Genomic DNA, 26,538 nt, shown 5'->3' with positions numbered 1-26,538 from the left:
GTAAGAAGTCTCAACCTAAGACTGTTCACGGAACCACCTGGGCCTCCCTGGTTCTTTAATCCACATGACAGAGAGCACAGGGGCCAGGGAGGTGAGCAGGGACTGGGGAGCTGAGCTGGGGACTGGGCTGCTTCCCTGGACCTCCCCCTCCAGGCTACATGTGAAAAGCCAATCTCAACCACTCAGAACTGACCGCCCGTTGCCTGTGGAACAGTCTAGAAGGAGCCCAAACACCCCCACATCAGGGTGGGGGAGGGAAAAGCAATAGGACTGACCTCAGACTTAGGCATGAAATCATTTAATTTTATTTAGAAGCAGCTGATCCTATGGTGGAAAGGCATGTATGGTACAAAATTACAGAGGCTTAGTTCATTATACAATACAAACCATCACGTCTTTACAATTTATTATAGAGTCTTTGGGTTTTCTTAAACTTCCATTTCATGTGTAACAAATCAATGTACTCTCCCATCAGATCCCTTCTTTACATGTGAGCCCATCATATTCACAGAAGTCCACACACACAGAGGGCCCAAGACCCTCCCAACGGAAGCTGCCGACAGCCAGGCAGAAGGCACGATGGACTTGGAGGAGGGAAAAAGGCATGTGGGGACAGTCAAGTTGGTGTCTTGGGCATAAAATAGAGGCTGCACCAGGTCCCCACAATAAGGCACGACAGACAGCCTGAGGCGGCCCTGGGGGCTGCAGGCACCGTGAGAGGTGGCCCAGGGCAGGCCTCAGCCAGGAAAATAAACACCCATGGACTTCTGGTCAGTTTCGCAAACGGGACTTCAAGGCGGGAGGAGGAAACGTAAGGAGGTCGGGGCATCGGAACACCGTGGAAGCCTTTCGGACTCTTCGAGGCTTCCATTCACAGCTCATTCTCTCTCTAGACACGCAGGCCCCTCACGGCTGGCCCCAGTCACACTACTAGCTGTTTTCTTGCCCTCCCTCCTGCCCCCTCTGGCCAGGCTGGGCATCAGGACAGCCGCCCCCCACTGTCCTCGGTCCCCTAGGGATGAGGGCTGGCAGTGCAGAGGGGGGCAGAGGCCAGGAAGGTCCCCACAGTGTCTGCCTAGGGTATTCGTGTGGCACCCACAGCCTCATAGGGCAACGCTGACACGTCCTTACCTGGCCCCAGCTTCCCCTCCTGCCGTCACACTAAATCCCAGCACCAGGGACCTGCTAGGAACTGTGTCTTGAACCCTAATGCTGACGCTGTTTAAAGTTAGGCCTGCTTATTAGTAAGGCGAGAAAGAAGCCGGACGAAGGCCTTCCTCGGGCTCTGGCCCTCACACCACGCTCAGGCCCACACCTTCAGCCCGATGCCCGCTGGGCCTTGGGGACGGTCTGGGTTATGGTGTTAGTGGCACCTACTGCACACACTGTCAGTCACAAGCCACCTCAGTCTGCACTGAGGCACAAGAGTGAGACCGAGTCTGGGGGGGCAGGCCTCCTCACCACGCACTGCAAGCCACCAGGAGGTGGACAGCGATGGTGCCCACACCCGATGGCGCTCCCTGCACAAGCCATTGGCGCACTGGCCCTGCAGGGACCAGGACCCCAAACCCTGCCCCATGAGGACTCAGCATGGCCCCAAGCAGGACGACATGCTGGTTTCTGACAGCAATGGGTAGCCAGGGGGCCGGCGCGCCCACCCCCTCACCAAGGCACCGCGGGGACGTCTAGCGTGGCCAGGACGTCCCCACAGGCTGGCCCTAACCTGCGGCCAGCTGAGCGCTGGGACGTGCTCTCCCCTAGGAGGCGCCTGCCTTCCAAGTGGGCTCCAGCCCTCGCCCCACCAACACCGACAGCGGTGAACCCAGCCAACTCTGGTCAGCTGCTCAGTGTCCCTTCATCCAGGGCCAGGCCGAGGGAACCCCGCAGGCCGCAAGGAAACTGCCTCCGGGAGGGTGGAGTTGGGGGCAGGAGACTGGGTTTGGGAGAAAGAGATGGTCCCGAGTCTCCTCGGGCGACAGGCTGACCTAACTGGACCACTCAAGGCTCTTCCACTGTTACAGCTTCAGCCAGTAAACCCCTCCGAGCCAGCAATTCCACTACGTCTCTCCCGTTTTAATTAAACCGAACGAGAGCGAGCCGGGCACCCCTCACGCCGCGGACCTTCCCAGGCGGCTGGGGAAGGTGGCTGCCCCGTATTCCAGAGCCCATGGGCTCCAGCAAGCACTCGGCCCAGTAGGTGAGGCTCACCAACACCCACACCTTCCATTCCCAGCGTCTCCCCCAGGCTGTGGACTCCGCCCAGGGAAAGGGAGGGGGTGCTGGCACCTCCATCAGCGGCCAGGGGCCCAGCTGCAGGCGGGAGGGCGAGCCCCCAGGCCAGCGACCCCCTGTACGGAGGAGGCTGGGGAGACCCTGCGGCCCGGTGGAGGGCAAACCACCGGCCCTGGTGCCCTCGTGTATGGTTGCCGGGACCAGAGAAACAGAAAGACACCTACCTCCCAGGCCAGGGTGCGGAGGGGACCAGCACAGGACGCCGAGGGCAGCTGCGCGGGTCCTGGTGAAAAGTTTACGGAGCGGAGCGTGGGGTTAAATGAGTAAAACCTGGGCCGGCCGGGCGGGGCCAAGGTGATGGGGGGACGGGCAGTCTGCTTCCCGGACAGTGAGAGCCCAGGTGGGGTCAGGAGCTGGAGCTTCTGTAAACGGAAAAGTCACCGAACTTTCCCTGCTTCAGCCTGGTCCCTGCGAGACGGTCCCTTCGGCTCTAGGACAAGGAATACGGGCTGAAATAAAGCTCCATGAGGGGCGGGCGGGGATGTCTCCACGCGGAGCTGCTAAGAGCTCATCAACCCCCAGCCTCTTTCACGTGAGGTCTGAGCGCGCAGCCGCGGGCGCCCCGGCGGGGCTCTGAGCAGCCCACCCAGGGACAGGGAGCCGGGCACTTCTCAGGGGGCTTCAAATCCCTAGAAAATGGGAGGTTTTTTAAAGACAAGCTTTCTGGGTGTTGTTTTTGGAGTCTACACGTGAAGCAGGCAGCCAGGAGTGCAGTGTGCAAACCCGACCCGAGGCACTGGGATCAGCACTGGTCGCGGGGCTCCCCCTCCGAGGACCAGGCCTGCGGCTCTGCCAGGCCAGCCACGGGGACAGAGGCGCAGCGCCCCCCGAAGGCCCAGGCTGGCAGGCGTCAGGGTGTGGGGTATAGAACTGCCACCAAGTTAAACTGGTCCAGGGACCTTCCCAGAAACCGGAATTGCACCAAATGCGGTCGGGATGCCTCTGGCTGACGTTGTCACTGATGCAGACGCACACAGTTCTCCAGTCTCGGAGTAAGGCCACTTGTGTGTCTTTGTTAGAGGGACGTGAGGAGGGGCCGACACGCAGGGCAGGCCCCGGACACTCGCACCTGGGCAGTCGATTGTGACTCGCGAATAATTTCGGACTTTGAAAAATAAATATAAATAAATATATTCCAGACACTCTGTTAAGGGAATAAATGGAAAAGAGAAAACTTCCCAGGTGTAAAGATGCTAAAACACCCACAGAGAAGACCAAGAAACCCTGTGGCGAGGACCAGGGAAGGTGGGCATTTCGGGGTCGCCCGGGACCTGGGCCCAGAAGCGCAGGAGGCGACCAGGCACCTCGGGTGGTACTTGGTGCGGGGGACGTCTGCGGAGGGGGAGGGGGGGCGGGGCGGGGCGAGGAGCCTGAGGGACAAGCCAGCATTGGGGGTGATCAGGAGGGGGGGCCCTGCCTCTGCAGAGGGAAAGGCACTAGTTATTCTTTAAGTTAAGAGGTTAATGGTGTTGCCAGAACAGAAAACAGCAGCAGCCCCAGGTGGGAAGAGCCCGCGACCAGGGGACTGAGAGGGCGGCCCCTCCCCACAAGCCAGGGCCACTCTGGGCACCTAGAACCTCCCACCCGCCACCCTGAGGACGGCCCCCTCCTCCTCCTCCGTCTGAGTCCTGGGAGAAACGGAGGCCACCAGCCTGCATCGTGCAAAAAGCCTTCACTGCCTGCTCCCCGGGAAGGGTGCGAGGTGATGCAGCCTCGGCTCCAGCTCCCCGGGGGGCTGTCCGCGCTGTCAGAGTCCACGGCGCGGGCTCAGCTGGCCCAGGACTTGCGGTCCTCGGGGTTCCTGGGGCTCCTGTCCACCCGCAGCCCCTCGGTGCCCTCGGCCTTGGCCAAAGCCGCCGTCAGGGAGGCCAGGTTGGTGGCGGAGCCCGAGAGGGTGCTGCTCCGGCGGGGTTCGGGGGCGCCCTGCAGCCGGAGCCCCGCGCTGCGCCGCCGGGCCGCACCCACCGCCCTGCGCACCCGGGCCGGCCTCACCAGCAGCCCGTAGCCAGGGTTGCACTTGAAGTACTGCTTCCCTCCGATGGAGCCGTCGTTCTTACCTGAGGGAGAGGAAGAGAAGATGGAGAAATGGCTCCGCACAGCGCAGAGCCCCTACGGCCCACCATCTAACACAGTGGTTCTCAACCTTCCTAATGCCACGACCCTTTAATACAGTTCCTCATGTTGTGTTAACCCCCAACCATAAAATTATTTTCGTTGCTACTTCATAACTGTAATATTGCTACTGTTATGAATCGTAATGTAAATATCTGATATGCAGGATGTATTTTCATTGTTACAAATTGAACATAATTAAAGCATAGTGATTAATCACAAAAACAACATGTAATTATGCGTGTGTTTTCCGATGGTCTTAGGCGACCCCTGTGAAAGGGTCGTTCCACCCCCAAAGGGGTCGCGACCCACAGGATGAGAACCACTGACACAAGTGCGCTGGGGCAGCTGATGTGCTAACCCAGAGCCTGTGCTACCCCACCTCACTCCGGCACAGACTGTTTTCAATCTAGATGGAATATGTAGAATTTTTCCTCAACCTATAGATGAGTAAAAATGCTTTGAGGTGAAGGGGGAGAACACAGCAGGGGCCTGGGGGTCGGGGTGGGGCTGGGGGTGGACCTGAACAAAGTGACCAGCCTGACCCCCAATGTCAACACCCCATGGTGATGGATGGGTGGGTGGGGAACACCATCTTTGTAGCAAAAACAATCACGAATTTTCTGCACTCACTGTCTCCACACCCTAACCTGCCCTTCTCTCTTTACCACCCCCCTCAGCGCCACCACCGACTCCCCAGGCCCACAAGGATCACCTCCCACTCTGGCCACTGTCACCACTGGGCTCCTGGGTCACACTCTACCTCCCTTCTCACTGGCTCCTCCCCGGCTCCCCAGGGCCTGGGGCTGGGCCCTCTCCCCCCTGCACACGGATGCCTCTGAGCTGTGCCTCCAGACTCAGAGTGGCCCTCTGATATCTGGTCTCCACTGGACGGCCAACCAGCACCTCCAGCTCCACCTGCCCAAGAGAACTCTGGTTCCCCTGCCCTGCAGCCCCCCTGCTCTCGGGCTCTTCCACGGGCATGTCCCTGGCCTCGGGCCACACTCCGGTGTCACCTGGCTCCTTTCTGCCCTGACATTCTACCACCCTCAGTCCCGGGGCTTCCTGACTCCACCACGCATCCCGGCCTGGACACCTGCACAGCCTCCTATGTGGCTTTCCTGTTCCTGCTCTTCATCCCAAGTCTATTCTCCTAAAAAAAGGCGTCTTTTTAAACCTTCAATTCCTTACCCTTCGTGAACTGGCCGCCCCACCACTCCAGTCTCCTGGACCTGTCTTTGGCTACCCCTCAAATGCCGAGAGCTGGTTCCTGTGCGGAGCTTGTGCCCGAGGTGCCTTTGGCCTGTTGCTGCTCCCCAACTTCCTCCTTTGCATCACTCATGCCTTCGCTTGCCTCAGGATTATTAAAATGACCCACTCCCACCATCCTCCATCTGCTTAGCCCATTTTATTTTCTTCACAGCACTTATTACCATCAGATTTTATTGACTTGTTTGTTTGATAATTATCTCCCTCTGAAAGAAAAGTCCGGTGAACCAGGGACTTTGTTCTGCTCAGAATCCAGGACAGTAGGTGCATAATATATTTATTTGTGGGATGAATTCATCTACTTGCTAATCTCCCTTTAATTCTTAATTTAATTGCAAATACAAACTTCTTTCCCAATTCCCGTTTGCATTTAAGCAGAAATGGAATTTAAAAAATATTCCAGCCTGTGCTACAATAATCTTCTAGAACCACTTCCAATTTATGATATTCTTTGCCAAAATCAAAGACAGTGAGTGACTTCATAGCTGAGCTGAGGGGCCCAGAGACAGAGTCAGTGTGGGGCAGGCCTGGGTGTCACAGAGCAAAGCACCCCAACTCTCCCTCTGCCCGAACCCCGCCCCCAGAGCTTTCTCTTCTCCCCTCATCAGCCCCACCCACAGGCCACACCCCTCTCTCCTAAACCCATCACAGCGGTGCCCAGCCCTTACCCAGGGGAGGGGCTGGGGGAGGGAGCGGAGACCAGCCTGGCTGTCCCCAAAGCGTTAGACACAGTTAATGCCGGGATCTCCTCAGAGAAATGGAGACGGGTGTCCACACAAAAACTCAAACACGAATATTCCCAGCAGGATTGTTCACACAAAAACAAAAAGTGGAAACAACCCAAACGTCTACCAACCCACACGTGACGAACAAAACTCAGGCCATCCCGACAGGGGCGGTTATTCGGCCCAGGAAGGAGCGACACACTCCAGCCGGTGAGCCTTGGAAACGCTGTTCAGTGAGGTCAGCAGACACAGAAGCCCACATTCTGTGCGCTTCCACTTACATGACAGTCCAGACTTACACATTTTGCATGTAGGAAGTAGATGAATGGTTTCCTAGGGTTGGGGCTGGGGGGCGTCTTGATAGACATGCAGCTTTTTGGGGGTGATGAACCTATTCTAAAATTCGATGATGGAAATGGGTGCACAACTTGGTAAGTATCCTAAGAACCACTGAACTGTAACTGCAAACAAGTGGATTTGATGGGGTAGAAACTGTCTCACAGCAGAGACGTTTTAACAAGACACCCGAAGAACAAATTGCGTCCTTAAGTCCGGCCCTGCGTTTCGGAGAGCGAGGACCCACCGCTGTGAGCTGGGCCAGTCTGGCCTGCAGCGGATCTTCCATCACCCTGTCACCTGGTCCAGCCGTGGGCCCAGGAGCCCTGGGATGTGGGAGACCCACTGGGTCCACGAGGCTCGGGAGTGTGACCTGAGCCAGGACGGCAGGTGCAGCTACTGTTACAGTTCAGCGGCAAGTGCTTCTGTGACTAACGAAATCATGGCATTTAAATTCATTACTACGTTTATAGTAGCTTTCAATCAATGTCTTGGGTTTTTGAGAAACTCTAATAAAAAGAGAACCCGACTTTTAAAATGCTTTGGGACAGTTTATCTAGGAAAAAATGCCTCATTTTAAAAAGTGGTGACTCCAGGAGCTCAGAAGTCAAATGATGTGCTAAGGGCACACAGACAGCTTCTGGCAGGGCAGGGGCAGTGGCAGGGCAGGGGCAGGGGAGGGGTAGGGTAGTGGCAGGGGAGGGACAGGGGAGGGGAGGGGCAGGAGTAAGGGAGGGGAGGGGAGGGAAGGGGGGGCAGAGAAGGAGAGGGGAGGGGAGGGGAGGGGAGGGGCAGGGGCAGGGCAGACAGGGCGTGTTCAGCGCCCCAGTGCTCGGGACGTCCTGACAAGCAGCACTCACCTGAGGGTAAGTCGAGCTCCACTCCGACCCACGTCCCCTCCTGGAAGTCGGTGGGCCCGATGTATCTCACGACGCCCCCTTTGTTGGCGCCCACGGTGACATATTCTCCCTCGCGGAGCCACTCTGGGACTTCACTGGCTTCCTCAGAATCGGAGGACACTTCCAGCTTCTCCAGGGTCTGACCTCCAGAGCTGCCATCGCCAGGCCCTCCCGCGGCCGGCGGGTCCTCCTCGCTGGGGCAGCCGGGGTCCCCGCCCAGCATGCGCGTGAAGGACTTCAGCTCCGAGGTCCGCACCTTGCGGATTCTGAACGGGGAGGCTGGGGCAGGTGACTGGGACAGGAGGTCAGGCGCCAGCTGTGGTTTGGAGACCCCCGGCTCTGCTCTAGTGGCTGGCCCGGCCTGGTCCTTGGGTCCTCCTAGCGGCTTGGTGGCGGGGGAACCGTCGCCCCCGCTCTGCGGGCTGGGAGACTCCTGGGGGGCGGAAGGGGGCACAGGAGCTGGCGAAATGCCTGCTTCTTCATGCTGCTGCTCTGAGGACGCTGCTCCCTGGGCGGGGGCCCCACTGTCACGGTCACTCCGTGGAGTCTGCGTTGCTGGGACAGGTAGTGACCGAAGGCGGGTCTGTCCCTCCGGAGAGGCAGGGAGGGCGCTGTCAGCTCCGGGAGCAGCACTGGGAAACAGGGGCTCGGTCTCCGGGCCGGCCCGGCCGGGGACAGGAGGGGGCGAGCCGGGCGTCAGTCCACCCGCCTGGGCCGCAGCATCCATGCCGGGGGCGAAGGCCTCAGACAGCGTAGCGGTGGAGACACTGTGAGAGAAGTACCCGCTGGAGGCCTCGCTCACGGGGCTGGGTGGCCCGTCCTGCACTTCAGGGACCTGGGTGTTGGTGGCTGCGCACTGCGGCGAAGGCACCTCAGTGGGTTTGTCGTGGGTCTTCACCGCGGGGGCAGTCGGCACTGTCACGTCAGGGGCCACACTCACCCCCGTGCTCTCTCGGGGAGCCTGAAGCAGGAAAGGGGAAGTGTATCTGGTTAGAAGTCAAGGTTAGCCGAGCACCTCCACAGGGCTGAGGCGGCTGCTAGGTCAGTGGGAGCCTCCCAGTGCTGATGGAGAAAGGGGGGTGCTGCGGGGTGGGGGCAGCCTGGCTGCAGCATCAGCTCCACCCCTCACCTCCTGTGACCCGAGGGCCCTGCTGTGCTCTGAACGAGCTGAGAGCCCAGCGAACACCCTGGGGCCTGCCCCCACCACCTCCTCACCTTCTATATCGAGATTCTGAGATGCCTGTGATCCTGTGATTTATAATAAATATATATTTGGTCTTCGCCCCCATTTCTGGCACAGAGCTCTTTCTAAAACCCTTAGCATTTTCTAAGTGACAAGAGGGATAAGGGTGTCTTGATATTCAGAACCAGCCCCTTCCAACAACTCCTGAATCTATGTTAATAAAGTGACTTTCAGGAATCCCCTGAGGATGGGGGATGGTTGCCAGGGGAACCAAGCATGCTTAGAGGGTTGCAACTCGCAGTCCCACCCTGATTTCTGGGGAGCAGAAAGGGGCTGGAGGCTGAATCAATGGCCAATGACCAATGGCCAGTGATTTAATCACCCGTCCCTCTGTAATGAAACCTCCATAAAAACCCAAAAGGACCGTGTTGGCGAGTGTCTGGGATGGTGAGCACATGGAGGTGTGAGGTGTGTTGTGCTCAGAGAGTGTGGAAGCTTTGCACCCTTCCCCATCCCTGTCCTCCGCTTCTCTTCCATCTGGCTATTCCCGAGTTATATCCTTTATAATAAACTGGTAACCAGTGAGTAAAACGTTTCTCTGAATTTTGTGGGCAGCTCTAGCTAATTAATCAAACCCAAGAAGGGGTCCTGGGAACCTCGATTTACAGCTTGACGGTCAGAAGTGCAGCTGACAACCTGGACTCGAGACTGGAGCGGAAGTGGAGGGTCGCCCTGTGGGACTGAGGGCTTAGCCTGGGGGTCTGACGCTATCAGATGGAGTTGAATCCTCAGACACCCAGCTGGTGTGGGCAACGACACATATGGGGCTGCCCCGGGGGATCGGTGTGGTACAAGGCAGTCATGGCCTCACCACAGAGCGTGGCACATAGTAGGTGCACACCAAAATCTCCATCCCCTCTTCCCCCCAGCAGGCGTCCCCTGCCTCCCTGAACCCAGGCAAAGAACTCTGCTCCTGTGGAAACAGAAGCCCTGGTGCCGACTTCCCAACGTGTCAGAATCACTAGAAGCCAGAAGAACCCTTTTCCTGCAAAGGCGACTTGACGATGTCACTGAAGGACCTAAAAGGCTTCAGCTCAGCTTCACCAGCTCGGGTCCCAGGAAGGGGCCCCGGGGCCTGCTTTGGCTGAAAGGAGTGGAGGGAGCCAGAGGCTGCCTGTAGGTGCGCCCTCTCCCTGAGCGTCCCCGCCCCCCAGAGGCCGCCTTTCAGGCTGCTGCCCAAGGCTGGTCCCATGTCACAGTCAGGAGGCCCTCGGATCCCAGGAGACAGCAGCCAGGCAGCAGCCAGCCCCCACGAGGAGTGGGAGAGCCTGAGGACAGAGCCGGAGGCGGCCTCTCCGTCTTACACGGAGTCGCTCTGGCTCAACACACACAAAGCCCCATCTCGGGGAAAGACGACAGCCACTGCTCACCTGAACTCGGCTGTTTCTGAGGGGCCCGCAGGGTGTTTTCGGGGATAGCTTAAGTCACCTGAAGGAGGTGGCAGATTATCTTTCTATTCCCAGTTCACAATGACAGGGTAAAGGAGACGGCAGGAAAGGGGATGGGGTCGGGGCGGTGGAGAGGGTGCTGCTCACAAAAAAGAAATATGTTTTCCAATATTTACGGAAAGATTATTTATCTTACAGGAATGGCCATTTTCCATTTGAAATACAGGATTTATTTGAACGGGGAAACAGCTGAGATCTATAAGTCTCTTACAGTCACTTGGCTTAACTCAGCAGTTTGATAAATCACGCGTTTCCACGTGGCTCGTCATTTATATTCCTGTCTCCAGAGGCCCTCCTTTCCCCACAAGGCACACTCTCGGGTACGAAATTAACGGCACCTCCTGAGATTAACAGCCCATTTTTGTGATGGATCTCTAGGCTGCAAAATTTACTAAATCCGATAGATCAATAACTGTCACCAGCATAAATACTCTAAAAGATTAGGCAATCCTTCAATCACTTTTCTTTTGCAACTTATACATGTTTTATTTATCCTTTTCTCTTTTATTTTTAACATCACTGGCCAGGCAGGGAAGAATACAGGCACAAAACACGCGGGTCTAGAGTGTGAGCAATCGCTGTGGCCCTGAGAGAGCGCATGGCCCTAGTCCCCCCCGGTGAGGCCCCTCACTGCCGGATCGACTGCTCTCCGCCCAAGGCCAGCAGGTCCTGTCCTGAGGAGGTGACACTAGGGACAGGGACCTTGATTTCCCTGGTGTTATCCTATCTGCTTCCACAGGAATTCTTTGATGTAGGCCCCAAAGCAGCACCACATTCATTTTACAGCACGGCCCAGAGAGGCAAAGGACGCACCCAGAGCCACCAGTGGGGAAGCACGGGGGCTCGGGGGTCAGATCCCAGCCACAGTGAGAGACCGGCAGGCAGAGGGGCGCTGATTGCCGCTTTCCTCCCCACTGAGCGAGGCGGGCAGCCTCTCCTTCCGTCCGCACCGCAGGCAGCTGCTCCCACTTGACTGGAGTTGATGTGAGTGGGAACCTGTCTGCATCTTTGGGTCTTACCCTCACCAGTGACATTTCTGGGGACTGCCGCTAAAGCCTCGGCTTGAGAAACACCGTGAGGAGCAGCAGGGCTGCCCCGGCAGAGGCGGTGCCACACCCAGTGCCCTGCCAGCAGGGGACTCGTTCCCTCTCGGTCCCATTGGCCTCGCGGCCCAGTCCTGGCTCGGCGACATGACAAGCATTATCCACGGGAGGGGCCGTGGTGTATCTGTAGTTAAATCGTGAATGCCAAGGGCACTGACTGGAAGGGGCCTTTTAGAAAGGAGTGGATTCTGAGGTCTGAATTTCCTTTCCAATTATTTGGCTTTTGCTGTTGTTTTAATAAATAAAATTTTCCCATGAAGAGATGGCATTTCCTGAGAGTGAGCGCACAGTGGGAGAAAATAGACTTGCTATTCATAAGGCGAGAAGTGCTGTTCATCTGCGGGAGATCATAAGAGGCCGCTCCCTCCCAGCTTAGCATTCGTCTTTTCACGCTGATACACGGATCAGAATGAAATGCAAAACTGAGAATTAAGCACACACTTAGAATAAGGAGGTTGCTCTGTTTATAGAACTCGCCTGAGCCTGGCGGTGGGCTATTAAAGCAGCAGACGACAGCAGCAGCTAAGCACCTCAAAGTTTAGCAATCATATGATTAACAAGTTGGAAATAGCAAGTGTAACAGGAAAATAGAGAGGGAGAAGACAGTGGCCTATATTGTGGTTAATGATCAAAATGGGAATGCTAGAATAAAACAACCATGGTGTGGACTCAACGCTCACAGCATCGGGCCACCCACCAGACAGGCAACACCCCCCCCCCCCCCCCCCCCCCCCGCAGCTGACTCACCTCTGCCACCCTGGTCGTCCTGGGGTCCGGGAGGGCAGGCTGCACCATGATGCGGGGCACCGGCTGAGGAAACAAGTAGACAGGCGGGCATGAGAGATCAAGAGCATAACAGATAGCCAGAGAGCGTTTCAACTGAACAGATGGCAGAGCCAGACAACTTTCAGGAATTCTAACAAGTCATGGCCAACAAGCCTGCCTGGTGCTAGGGGCGCCACACTATCCACAGACCTGGAAGACATAAGGAGCAGAACCAGCAGCTCCCCCCTACCCCCATCTAGCAACACAAGACAGGATGAAACCAGTAATGCAGGTGATGGCTCACACTCGGCTCCCCTCCCATCCTTACACACGGGCTGTGTCTGTACACACACGCATCTCAGGACTCTGGAGAGAAGTTACTGGGACAGGAAAGACCAGGAGTTTATGTTAATAAAGTGACTTTAGGAGAGGCTGCAGGCAGGAGGTGGCACTCAAACCAAGCCTCGGTGGCCCAGGAAACTCACGGAGTAAAAGGAAGCTGGTGAGTAGCCACAGGATGTGAGGTGCAGGAAAGCCAAGTGGGAGCACAGCTCTGGGCATAGACAGAGCAGGAGAGGTAGAGGGAGAGCGGCTTCGGTATGAAACTAACCTCATCGGGTAACTGGTAGGGCTGCCGCGGTGCCTGAGCAGAAAGCGCGGAGGTTGAGGACAAGGATCTGGTGGTGGAAGGCAAACTGGCTGGAGAAATATTTAAAGAACAATGTAGGCAAATCCCTAATGAGACTCCAGCAACAGAGCAGTTGTGAGTGGCAGGGGCCTGAATAAGAGGTGCAAGCAACATCACAAGAAAGGACTTCAGTACTTGTGGACACGCCATTCAAGTAGCATTAAAGGAAAAGAATGAAGACATAACTCGCACCAGGACAAGGAAAGGGGGTGTCAGAGGAAGGAGACGGAGTCAGAAACTCAGTAGTGGCTGGTTGACAAGGGCAGTGGGACTGCGGAGGGGATGTGACTGTCTCCAAGAACCAGGAATCCACCGCTTCTGCCTTCTTCCCTCAACAAAGTCGCTCCCCTCCCAAGTTCCCCTGCTCCAATGCAGGAGCTGGGACCTCGAATGCCCAGTCCCAAGAGGGCCCCATCCTGGCAGAACAAACTCGGGCTCCTAGTCCTCCCTCACATGAGAAGAGAAAGTTGAAGTTCGTGCGCGTGCAGTATGAGTGTCCAGAAGAAAAGCAGACGGTCACTTACTAAACTGACTCCACATCACTGATTCCATATCCTTCCATCTCCCTTCTCGCCCTGAGCACTCAGGTCCTCCCCGTGGTGTCTCTGGGTGTCTGAGGCTCCTATGCGGAGACTCCCTGGACAGAGTCTGAGGACACTAAAGCTGGGCGGCCAAAGTCTTGTTCCCTACCGGGCAGGCCAACCTCTTGGGACAAAATGGCTCAGTGAGGGTGGGGGTGACCTGAGCTCACAGCACCAAGTCACTGCTTCCTGCCTAGGATACTAAGGAGGCCTCAGGCCTTGGGGCTGGTTGGGGAGAAAAGTGCTAGAGGGAGCCATTCTGCTGCAGGTAAGATTTGAGAAGAGGCACAGAGGAGAGGAGATGGAGTGGGAACTGGCAGGAGACAAGGCTCAGCAGATGGAAGGACCCAGGGACAAGCTGAAGAAAACACACTTCACCCGCAGACACGGGAGTTCGTGGGCTGCAGGCCAGGGACCAGAGTCAGGGCTGTGTGTAAGAAAGACCCTGGGGTGGCAACAGGACAGACGAGGGAGGATGCCCTGGTGGCAGCAACTGCACAAGGAGGGCCTCCAGCCTCTCCCTCAACTCCCAGGGCACATAACCCTTCCCTCTCCCAAAGCCCCTCCTGTCCATCCTCACAGGAGCTCTCCGTCCCTACTCTGCTGTCAGCTACTTGCCCATGGAGTGTGTCCAAGAAGCACCTCCCCTCTCCACACAGCCCTCCGCTGCCGGGGCCGCTCTCTTTAGGCCCACGGTTCGCATGTTATCTCGTCTCCCACAAGTGGAAAGGTGTTCAGAGCGTATTTCTTAGTAAACGTAGAGAAAACATTTCTTAACTTTGAACTCCAAAATACTTTCATCCTTTAGTTAGATCTTATTTAAAATAGACGAGATTGGGATGAAACATTCCCCCTTAATGTATAAAAATGCTACCAATGATGGAACTGTAAGCACTGGGATGAAACCTCTTCTAAGATGATGTAACTCCTGCCCTCCTAAATGAAACATAGAAACATAATTTACACTTTTCTTTATGGCTCAGAGTAATTACAAAATTCCAGTAAACGCTTAAAAAATATTAGCTGAAATGAATTACAGGACCAGATGGACTCTGACACGATGCAGGGACCCGGAGGACCACCGGGGCTCCCGGTGCCCTGCCTCCAGGGCTCCAGGCTGCGAGGCTGAGAGCCTCACATCTGCCCTCACGGGTTTTCTGTCGCTGTCACTCACGCTCAGTGGCCACTTCCTAATCAGGCAGCATGTTTCATAAAGATGCCAGCCACCCCCATTCAGATAAAATGTGAACCAGAACAAGAATGACTGAAACGGCTAAAAACGATGTCAAAACCAAGGTCAGATCAGGTCTGAGTGGGTCAGGAGCATTATGACAACACAGGAACTATACCCACTCCTCCTGTCCATGCACCAGCAACTTGGGGTGCCTCCCTCCAGGGGGTGCTAGGCAGTGGTGGCTGCCAGATTCCAGCTCTGGACAAGCGGGGTCACAGGAAGAGTCTTCTCCAACAGAGGATGTCTGACGGGGCCATGCCCATGAGAGAGGGGTACGGACACACGAGACTGGCCACGTGCTTGTTTTTATCGAAGCTGGGTGACAAGTACACAGAGATTCAGCACAGGACCCGCTCTACTCTGTACATTTCAAATTTCCCCATCACACCGCCCTACATGAAGAAGGTAACGGGCTGTGAGTCGCTGTAAACTTCAGTTCAACAAGGACTTGGCAGGTCCCACCGTGACAGGCGTTAGTTGCAATGACACCGTGGAGAACACAGAGATCAGAAAGGCACGGGCTTTGCTCTCCACAGACTGGCAGGCTCATTTGTGGGAAGGACGTGTATGCAAGTTAACATGTCAAGAAACAGGACAGATATTAGAACTGACTTTTTGAAAGCAAGGGTTCATACACGGAACCAGCCTAGCACACCTTGGCGAGGCTGATTTTACTCTGAGGCAGGCCTTGAACACTGAGTGCCATTTCCCAGGGTAGGGACACTTCGGACATGAAGATGGCGTGACCAGGTCAGGATGGAAAAGAGCCACCTTGTGTCTGATGTGTCCCCTCTACTCACATCTCTGCCCTTGGAAAAGCTACTTGTCGTCCCGGTCTTAGGGGAAGAGAGAAGGATCTAGACTGGCCAGCACTGAGCAGAGGGAAGGAAGGTAGGGGCCATGAGGATAGGCCTTGCGAGCACATGGTTGAGTTTCACAGGCAAGAAACAGTAACCAAAGGTTCCTGAATGAGGCGGTCGTAAGAGCTATGCCTACGGAAGATGAATCCTTAAATAGGGGAGATACGAAATGTGGGGAAATCAACTATGAAGTTGCTTTAATGGTTTGGTGGAGAGCTAAAGAGAGAGCCTGAATTTGGATAGTAAGAGGAAAAAGAAAATAGAAATAAAAATTTAGATATATAAAGGAGACTGCTGAATACTTGAAAACAGTTGGCTAAAGGTGGAGGAAACAGTCAAAGATGGTGCACAGGAAGTTGGTGACAGTGAAATTAGCAGAAATTAGAAATTAGTTTCTAAGCTCTTCCTGGCTTGTTGTGCGTGTGTGTGTGCACGCATGCAGGGGTGGGCGGTACTTCGCTTTCTATTTTTGGAAATGGCCTGTGATTAATTCAGCAACCTTATTAAGGGCACCAAAAATACCTACAAAGTATACTAAAATCTAAAGTGTGCCATTTGTCCTTCACACATAACAGCTCAAATTTCCAAATGTGTATTGTTTGCATTTTAATGCTATTTTGCATATCCCCTGTGCAGGCAGTTGCCTCCTATTTCAGGAGCTCAAAACATTTCAGATCATAAGCTCATTAATCCTTACGACACATCTGGTAACTATTAATAAAAATGACTGCAAAGTATTTTGAGCTATAAATATTAAGGAGAAGTCCCATGAGGCCAGTGAATATAAGTATAATTATCTACATTTCACAGCAAGAAATCAAGGCTCAGAGATATTTACCTAATGGTTAAATGCAGCCGGGTAGCCCAGTGAGTTAGAGACAGAGATGAAAAAGGACTGAGTTTCAAGTACCAGGTAAACTCGCAATCATGCTGTTCACTGGGCATCACTAAAACTTAACGGATGAGTAGGTCACAGGCAAAAGAATTGCTTAGATATTCCAGGGGAAAGATGATGATCACTTCTCTTATCCTATCTCCTCATTTTTAACTCTGGCTTTCACAGGCCAAATGAATGAAAATAGTCCAGATTAGCTCAAAATTTCATAATGAGGCATAAAAACTATTCTGGGGACCCCTTTTAAAAGAACACTTTTAGCTCCTTGGCATGGCATGGAAGACCCTCACCTCTCCGTGAGGTTGAGCCCTTCCAGGCTTGTTGTGCTAACCCACTCTGAACTCCCTAAATACTCGGCTTTGCAAGAGATTTCTCTCACTGTTCCTCCCCTAGGGAGTCATGTTCCACCTGGTGGATACCTATTTGTTTTTAAGTGTCAGCTCAAGCACGACCTACTTCTCCTGAAACTGTAGGTAGAAATGCCCACTGCCTTCAGCGAGTCACCCAGACATACACATATTACAGCATCTGTAACATCAATCCACTTATGTTTATGTTTCTAAGGGACTCCTTGAAACCCAGCTCTCTGCAGGGCAGGATTGTGGCCCATTCATTTCTGTATTCCCACACATAAAACAGAAACCTAATGCTTGTTGAATGAATAAACAAATAAGTGAATGAATCAATCATTTAGGTGCTGCAAAGAAGGCTGAACTGTACAGTTACAAAGAATTTGGAAAAGAACAGACGTCCTGAAATTTGGACATAGGTATACATAGAGGGGAGAAGAAATATCAATTGAAGCCAAAAATAGTCACTTGTTCAAAAACACAAACTTTCTGACACAATTTTTATGTTTGAAAATGAACCTTTCCTAATAATCATCCCTTATCCTGAATTTGACAAAGTTTTAAATGTCATTTTCTAATGGTTCCTAAGTTAATAATATCCTCTAAGTTTTAAAAAATTTTTTTTTATTGATTCCAGAGGGGAAGGGAGTGGGAAAGAGAGATAGAAACATCAATGATAAGAGAGAATCATTGACCAACTGCCTCCTGCAGGCCCCACACTGGGGATCAAGGCTGCAACCCAGGCATGTGCCTGACCAGGAATCAAACCATAGGTTCATAGGTCAACGCTCAACCATTGAGCCATTATACCCAGGCTAGGCTATAAGCACATATTTAAACCATCAACAATGATATCTGATGTAAAAAATCTGAAGTTTCTACTTGTATTTAGCAGTCCCAAAGCCATTCAGGATACATTAATTCCATTTTCTTTCAAACAAAGAACTTTAGGTTTTATTAATTTGTCATTCACAAATAAGTTCCAGGTGCCCACTATGTTCTAAAGATTGTACAAGGAGCTGGGGATACGCAGTATGAGCAGAGCCAAACACAGTCCCTATGCTCCTCAAAAATAGGCACTGATATTCCTATTTAATTACACAAACAACTAAAAGGTCTGTTTCTTCCATCAGCAAGTAAACTATTTTATCAGTGGATAAAAGTGAATCAGACCATCCAAACAGACTTTTTATTTCAGTATAAAATATGTGTATTATTAGTTCAAGTTATTAGAAGTACTACATATAGAAAAATTTAAATACTAATATTTCTGGAATTGTCAGAAAAGATACAGTTTCTTATTTTTAGAATTTAGCTAGTTTACTTTTGAAATTTCTACATAATTGTTAAAACTTATTTAAATATTTATATGAAAAAATAATTTGTATTTTTTAAAAAGAGAACATAATGCCAGAACCGGTTTGGCTCAGTGGATAGAGTGTCGGCCTGCGGACTGAAAGGTCCCGGGTTCGGTTCCGGTCAAGGGCATGTACCTTGGTTGCGGGCACATCCCCAGTAGGGAGTGTGCAGGAGGCAGCTTATCGATGTTTCTCTCTCATCGATGTTTCTAGCTCTCTATCTCTCTCCCTTCCTCTCTGTAAAAAATAAATAAAATATATTTTAAAAAAAAGAACATAATATTTACATCATCCAAAATAATGGTTGTTTTTCAAATGTCTATAAAGGATGAAGGATGTTTAGTTAAAACACAGACTATCTGTGTAATCTCAAAAGGTAAAAATAGGGTTTAAATCTAGACTGTTATCAGCTTGGTATGCTGTATCAGCTAAAGATGGTTTTTATTTTAAATTGTTGAATAAAAGAATATTTTGTGATGTAAAAATTACATGAAAATCAAATTTAAGCGTTCTAAATAAAGTTTTATTGGAACACAACCACTCATTTGTTTAGTATTGTCTATGGCTAGTACCGATAGAGACTGTATGGCCTGCAAAGCTAAAATAACACTATCTGGCCCTTTACCAAAAAAATGTTGCCAATCCCTGACCCACAGAATCTCACAAGAGCATACGATGCCAGTTTCTGAAAAATGACAGCCAGACCGAGGTCTCTTCAATCGACTTCTGTACTGCCTCAGCAACTTCCTTATTTTTATTCTTTTTCAGATCGGCTACTAACCCTGATTCTGAAGTCAACTTTGTCAGTATCCGTATTCTGGGGCAAAGACAGACAGCAACATATTATGATTTTGGAAAACTGAAACAGAGATAAACATCTCCTACCATCAGAGAGAGTGCCTAGGAATTCATCCCTAGAGCAACTGAAGGGAAAGCACTTGCCTTGACTTTCACGAGTCTGCACGCCCGTAGGCCTGTGCAAACTTCCCTCTGTTAACTCAAGAGCAGTGAATGTAGCATACCATATCCAAATACATTTATTATGTGTGGCACTAAATTACAGGGGGAAATGCTCATATACATTATTTGTTCAAGGACCTGAAAAATGAAGGCAAACCAAAGGCTAGAGAACACAGCCAGGTCCTTTTCCGAAGTTTAGTTAGTTAAGATGATGAACCAGATGCAGGAGTCAGCATTTATGTGGTCCCTTTCTTCAAGGGAGCCCAAACATGAGCAGCCTAAAACAGCGCCTTCACACACAAAGCAAGGACCAGCGGCTGGTTTGTTTTCCCATTTTATATGTGGAAGGAACACTGCCGTGAAAGATGGAGTAACCATACAAGCATCTTTTTAATCAGCACCACAGATGTGCAGGGTGCTGCTCTCTCTCGAGGCTCTGCCCGTCTCCCACGCCGGAAGCTGTGCTGAAACTGGAGAAAGAAAACTCCCTGAGGTTGACAAGGCCGTCCAGAGCAAAGTGCAGGACACTGAAACAAAGACAGGCCGAAACTGTGACTGTGCGTGTGACGGTGGGCATTAAATCCGAGCATTAACTCTTTAATTCCCCAGATGAACCAAAGATGCCTTTTGGAGTCCCTAAGTTTGAATTACATAAATAGCTTCATCTGAACACCAACTCCTAGAAACAGGAGAAAAGCTATTATGCCAAATTAATTCAATCTAACTAATTAGAGAGCAGGAAGTTCTTTCAATTATTGTATGTGCTGTCTGAGAAACACACTTGAATATGAGTACAGATTTCATTAATTGCAGTTCATTATTTTCCAGATTAGTTACTAAACTTGCACCAGAAGGTCAAAGACAGCTGTCACCTCCTCCAATGTGGTGTCTTTGCATCTTTGGGACTCAGACAGAAATCAATGACAAACAAAAAGATATCTCCATAAAAGTGAGAAACATGAGTCTTTCTTTATAAACATGGTCAAACCAAAATATTTTGTAAAATATTTCAATCTTTATTTCTAAATCTTCTAATAAACTGTTAACTTCTCCCTTACAAGAAAAGATCACGAGTCTTTGCAAACACTGGAATACAATGCTCCCAAACCATAGCACCTTGATCTGAGAACCCGCTGCTTCCAAAGAACAAGTTAATAAGCATCAATCTTTTCATTAGAGTTTTACTGGGGTTGTATCTTTGCATGAAGGAGGGAACTGAACATTCTTGTTTGAAAATGTCAAGGACAGTCTGATTAAAAGCATTTTTTTGATAACAATCATTCCCTCATTATACAACCTCTACATCTATTCCACCTACTTGAACAATGAGAATACGAGCAATAAGTGGAACAGGACCTATCCCATTCCTCGGTTCTTACCTGGACTATTTTTATATGCTCAAAATCTTATTTTTTAAAAATAGAAGTGACAGAAATCCCATAGTTTTTTAAGAGCGTATCCTGCTACCTATAAACCACTTGACTTATCCACAGCTGCTACCATTCCCTTCATTAATTTCATTTCTGTTGTTCCGTGCTTTCATGCCACGGCCGCAGGAGCCAGCCTCCATGATTCCTCCCGCCTTCAGTGTCCATCTGCCTCGCATGCTTATACAGGCAGCTCTCTCAGTCATTGTTTGGTCAAGCTATAAATAACTCCTTTAATCTTTCCTCATAAATCATTTTGGATGTTATTCTCTGAAATCCTTCCAACTGGTCAACGTATTTCTAGTGTCACAGAGCCAGGACTCAGGGCAACAGCCTGAGTGTGGTCTAATCATGCCCAAGAAGACCAGGCAGTGTTTAGGTGGGTTAGTAAGTTTCTTCATTATTGTGAATGCTCCAGAGAAGGCGTTTTAAGTCTCCAAACTAAACATGGACAGAAACAGGAGAAGAAAGAAGTTTTAATACCTTTCATTGTAGTTAGGGGGGGAAATGGAGAGAGAAATGGCTTTAAAAATGATGAAAAGAGAAAGTTGGGATTTGGAAAGGAATACGAGTATGCCATCATACATGGTCTATTTGGTTACCATGTACTGTCTGTTGATCCGCAAACTAATTTTGGGTTCTTTTTGGGTGTTGTTTCACATGCTAAACCTTAAGCAACACTACAGTTATTTACTATCTTATGCAATATTCATGTCAATATTCATCCCTTCCTATACAATAAAACTGATCCAGATTCTGATTTCTATTTTTAGGTATATGCATTGATTTCTATTTTTCTGGGTTCTATCTTTGATGTCATTCTAAAACCTACAATTTTTTTAGTCTGTTATTATTTATCTAGGCTGCCAAAGTTAGCGAACTAACAAGGCACTAGCAGCAAACAAAAAAGAGAATCAAAAGAGAGAGCAAGATTCACGGTAGTCTGTGTAGTCCTTACGCTCCTGGGAAGTCACACCTCACAGACTATGGCAGGGCCAGGTACTGACTAGAGTGATCTAGAACGTCCATCAGCATGAATGTGTTTTAAGCTAACTAGATTGGGGATACAGAGGAAGCCCATGGTCATGGTGCCCCTTCATTTCCATAATGTGTTTAACAAAGTTATACACAATCTCTCTGGCAGAAGAAGAAATGTAGATTGGAGGTGGAAGGTACTGAATATATAGAGCTGAAATGTGTTGCTCTGTGTTCTGTGACTTGAGGAATGGTCTCTAGTTGCATATGACAGGGTTCTCCCTTCTGCCCTATAATGTTCAGTATTTTGTTTATGACTCAAACACAGACAGATTATACCCTTTAAAAATTTGTAGATGATAGCTAGAACAAAAAATAAGCACTCAAAAATATCTTGGTAGCCTAGAAATGTTAAAACACAATCAAGATGCAAAATTTTAGAAATGAATCTAAAGTTCCTTATTTAAGTATTTTTACACATCAGTTAAAGAACATCGTAATAAAAGAGAACTCATTGACAAGAGTGTACACAAATAAACAGAAAAAAAAGGTAATGCTAGTTGACCAGAAGCATGATGGGCTAATAATACTTGCCTTTAAAAAAAGAGAGAGTGCAATAATATGCTACTTTGGTAAAAGTACATTATTTAGAAGAAGGAGCTAACAGTTGCACTATTTTCAAGCACAGGGATCACTGTATCACTTCTGGGCTCCCAACTTTAAGCAAGAGCTTGACAACCAAAGAATGATGAAGCATTTATTATGAGATTAAAGGCCCGATGCACAAAAGTACAAAATTCATACACGGCGAGGGAGGGGGGGCGGTGTGTGTCCCTCAGCCCAGCCTGCACCCTTTCCAATCTGGGACCCATTGAGGGCAGTCGGACATCCCTCTCAAAATCCAGGACTGCTGGCTCCCAACCGCTCACCTGCCTGCCTGATTGCCCCTAACTGCCCTCCCCTGCTGGCCCAGTCACCCCTAACTTCCCTCACTTGCCAGCCTGGTTGCCCCTAACTGCCCTCCCCTGCAGGCCTGGTCACCCCTAACTGCCCTCCCCTGCAGGCCTGGTTCCCCCCCAACTACCCTCCCCTGCAGGCCTGGTCCCCCCAACTGCCCTCCCCTGCAGGCCTGATTGCCCCCAACTGCCCTCCCCTGCTGGCCATCTTGTGTCCACATGGGGGCAGCCATCTTGTGTGTTGGAGTGATGGTCAATTTGCATATTACTCTTTTATTAGATAGGATATAGTTGACTAACCTACAGCTGTTAAGTCTGGAGTAAACCTAGAGAACACAGAGCCCCTCTTCCCCTCCCTTTAACCCCTGAGTAACAGCAGAGAAAACTCGGGGGGCAAAGTTTGGTTGGAAATAAGCCAACCTTGTCCCTAGAAGTCTTGGGAGGTTCCACAGGGAGGGGAAGGCTAGATGATCAAAAACAGGACCTCAACTTTCAGGTTTTAACTCTGATTTCCAAGTGAACGGGATGCCATTAGAGTAAAAAATTGGGGAACACTAAAGTAGCCAATGCCGCATGTTCTTGTTGCTGATATTTTGGGATTCCATGGGCACTAAAGGGCTGCATTTCCAAGGGTAAAACACCACTCAGGTGTAACAACTTAAAGCATATTTAAAGTGGCCCAAGTAGTGGGACCTCTATATTGATACTGCCATTTAAAAGAATTTACTTCCCTTAGAGCTCTAGCAGAGGTAGTCATGATCTGAGATGAACACATGCATCTTTGATCAACTAAATCCAGAACGACACGCAAAGTTTTTCCCTCCTTTAGGAATGGTTCTTTAGTGAAACTAACATCAATCCAGGAAAAAAGGTTCATCAATATGTCTTGATATCTCAAATCTCCACTCAGATGTGATTCTCACACCTCTAAACAGCAACTGTAAACATAGTCCTTTATGCCACTTTATGACCCTTGGACATATAAGCTATCTAATATTAATAATCTGCATATATGTCATTTTGTTATCAATATTCTCTTGCCCTCAAGGGTTATATTCTAGAGATAATCAATAAACATAGAGACCTAACAATAACTCCCAAGGGAAAAATTAAGGACGGTGATCCCGTGCACTGTGTATGGTGGAGGCTGTTGTTTCAGTTTGGTTGGTCAAGGCCACTCTACACTAAACATACTTCCTCACAGTAGCCTTTCGTGGCCCCACTAGTAGTGAACTACTCTACATGAGACCTAGAAGCCATAAAAAGGACTTGGGAAAAGAGCAGTCCAAGTGAAAGGGAAAAAAAACTCTTAAGACCAAAAAGAACTTCATGTGTTACTGAGGTTTAAAACAAACAAGCAAACAAAAGAATGGCCAATATGGCTTAGTATTGTGAACAAAGAGGAGAATAAAGGTAATACAAGTAAAGATCAGGGGACCACATCACACAGGAAGGAATTTACTTTATCCCGTTTCAGTGAGAAACAGTGGAAGGTTTCCAGTCATGAATTAATGTAAGGGTGTGGAAGATCACTCCGGCTACTTTGTAAATGTGAGACTGTCCTGAGGCAAAAACAGTGTCAGACAGACCAACTGGTCAGCTGCTGCAACAGCCAGAGACAAGAGTGGCACGATGAGTAATGGGAAATGGAGAAGGTCAGAGGTCACTGGGTTGGGAGTGGTACCTACACAGTTTCACTGGTGCACTGCTTGTAAGAGGTAAGCAAAGTGGATGTTTGGGCTACACCCTAAGATGGTCACGTGTTTTAGTATCTTGTGTGCTAGGAGTAAGCAGACTTGTGAGCTGAAACAAACAGTAATGTTTTGGACTTATAAACTGTGAATGCCTCCCTGATATGTAAGTGGAGAAGTTGAATGGGCAATGAGATCCACAAAGCCAGAGCTCAGGGCCATCTGGGCTAGAGATGGAAATGTGGGCATTGTCAGTGTATGAATAGGTAAAGCCGTGGAGCTGAATGGCATCACCCAAGCAAAGAATTAGAGAGCCCAGGCTAGTGCTCTGGGGCACCTGAGTATCAGTGGCTTAGGGAATAAGCGGGCCCAGGGAAGGCAATCAAGAGGGACTGAGCAGTCCGCAGAAGGAAACCTGGCGGACGTTGCAGCACTGAATAAAGCCTAGCGACGAAGTGTCTCCAGCAGGTTGTAGCTGGAAGGTCGTCAGACAGGGACAGAGATGGTGCAGGGAAGGTGCAACTCCCTGATGACGTTGAGTAAAGAGCCTTCAGTTCACGAACCAGTTGGAACATTTTAGCCCTACTATTGGGCATCTATTTGCTAAGTCCAACGTTTTTATCTTGTTAATCCTCACCCGCGAATACTTTTCCATTGATTTTTAGAGAGAATGGAAGGGAGTGGGGAGAGACAGAGAAAGAAAAACATCAATGTGAGAGACACACATTGATTGGTTGCCTCCTGCGATGCCCTGACCAGGCTGGGGATCCAGCCCGCAACCGAGGTATGTGCCCTTAACCAGAATCCAACCTGGGACTCTTCAGTCCGAGGGCTGACGCTCTATCTACTGAGCCAAACTGGCTAGGGTAAGTCCAGCTTTATCTTTCCATTTATTTATGAAATATTGAACCCCTAACAGTTCCTCCCGTACTTTCCCCAACACCTTTGCTCGTATATGCTCAAAAAAAGTAAGCTGAATGAGCAAATACTGCTCTAAGATATCTTCAAAATATTGTGAGATTAACTCTCTTAAATTGGACATTACAAATTAGAGTTATTCTCCAATCACTAGATTCGCTCCTGACACATTATTGTTCGTGCAGAAGAAACAATCACTTACTATCAAACAGTAAAAATAATTTCTGATTGTAGCACATGATTTGACTTCTACATCAAAAACTTAGAGAAGCTTTAAAAAATAATAACTGGCCCTAGTTGGTTTGGCTCAATAGGTAGTGTCGGCCTGCGGACTGAAAGTTCCAGGGTTCAATTTCAGTCAAGGGGACATGCCCAGGTTGTGGGCTCAATCCCCAGGATGGGGCATGCAGGAGGCAGCTGATCAATGATTTTCTCTCATTATTGATGTTTCTATATCTCTCTCCCTCTCCCTTCCTGTCTAAAATCAATAAAAATATATTTTTAAAAAAATTATAACTATAGTGGGCTGATTCAATGACTTCTAATGCCATTCTGATTTCCTTTAATGTCTATAACTCTGTCTTCACCAAATAGCAGTTGAAAAATGGTGGCTATCAAGCTTTAATGTGACTAGGAATCACTTTGGATGCTTATAGAGGCAGATTATAAGGCGCCCCAAGTGAGCCATGGCTTGAGACCAGGCTGTATATATTTTTTAGTTGCCTTTTTAAAAAGTTACCATGGAAATTCTGACACAGTCCATAAATCATACTTTGCAAAATAATGATGTGGGAGATCAGAACAGAATACCGAATGCAATAACAAACCCTTGGGAAAATAATTTCTGCCTATCCTCACCCCACCAAGTATTAGACATGCTATTTCTTTTAGCTCTCATAGATTCATTTTGATAATTGTCAAACACCAATTATATGCCTAGTTAAATTTAGTTAAACACTTCCAAAATCTCAGTGTTTAATTTTTTCATCCAATATGTGTACATGTATGCTTATGTATATGTTTATATAATGCTAGGCTGAAAATATTATATATCTGCACAGCAGCCTTACAAAACTAACACCATCGCCCTTGCATATGCATTTATGAACTTAGAAGAAGATTCTTTTAAGTAGTTAAAGTCTCAGACAGGAACTCACCTGCATTTCTGTAACTTGAATGTTTAAGTGAATGTGGAGAAGTTGATGTCAAAAGACCTATTTCAACAACCGAACTTGCACTGTATGTGTTTTTGAATGAGTATAAATAAATCCTCATTTATCAATTTCTGCTGAATGCACACCTATGTAAGTCCAGAAATTGCATTGCCAACAGGCTTCCCATTCAGCATCTCATATGAACAGTTTCCTGATTATTTGGAAAGCCCTTTCACATTTCCTCTAAAACTTATTCTAAGGCTGAGTTGAGTTTCAGAGAAAACGGGGAAATAAGACAA

General features: G+C 49.7%; 1 protein-coding gene across 1 annotated transcript in view; it reads right to left on the bottom strand.

Annotated features, from left to right (window-relative positions):
• Window positions 1-282: 282 nt before the first annotated feature.
• Window positions 283-26,538, bottom strand: part of KIF13B (kinesin family member 13B) — a 200,386-nt gene continuing 174,130 nt past the window's right edge. The window contains exons 38-40 of the mRNA XM_070415506.1: window positions 12,175-12,237; window positions 7,595-8,594; window positions 283-4,349 (exon numbers count right to left, since the gene is read on the bottom strand). Coding sequence (XP_070271607.1) covers window positions 4,060-4,349; window positions 7,595-8,594; window positions 12,175-12,237 — 1,353 coding nt within the window. The 3' untranslated portion in view covers window positions 283-4,059. The remainder of the gene's footprint in view (window positions 4,350-7,594; window positions 8,595-12,174; window positions 12,238-26,538) is intronic.

Source organism: Myotis yumanensis, unplaced genomic scaffold, assembly GCF_028538775.1.
Source record: "Myotis yumanensis isolate MYYU_CA2020_CCGP unplaced genomic scaffold, mMyoYum1.0.hap1 SCAF_5, whole genome shotgun sequence".
Lineage (NCBI taxonomy): Eukaryota > Metazoa > Chordata > Mammalia > Chiroptera > Vespertilionidae > Myotis > Myotis yumanensis.
Note: the sequence above shows the minus strand (reverse complement) of the source record. Positions and strands in the feature narration are given on the sequence as shown.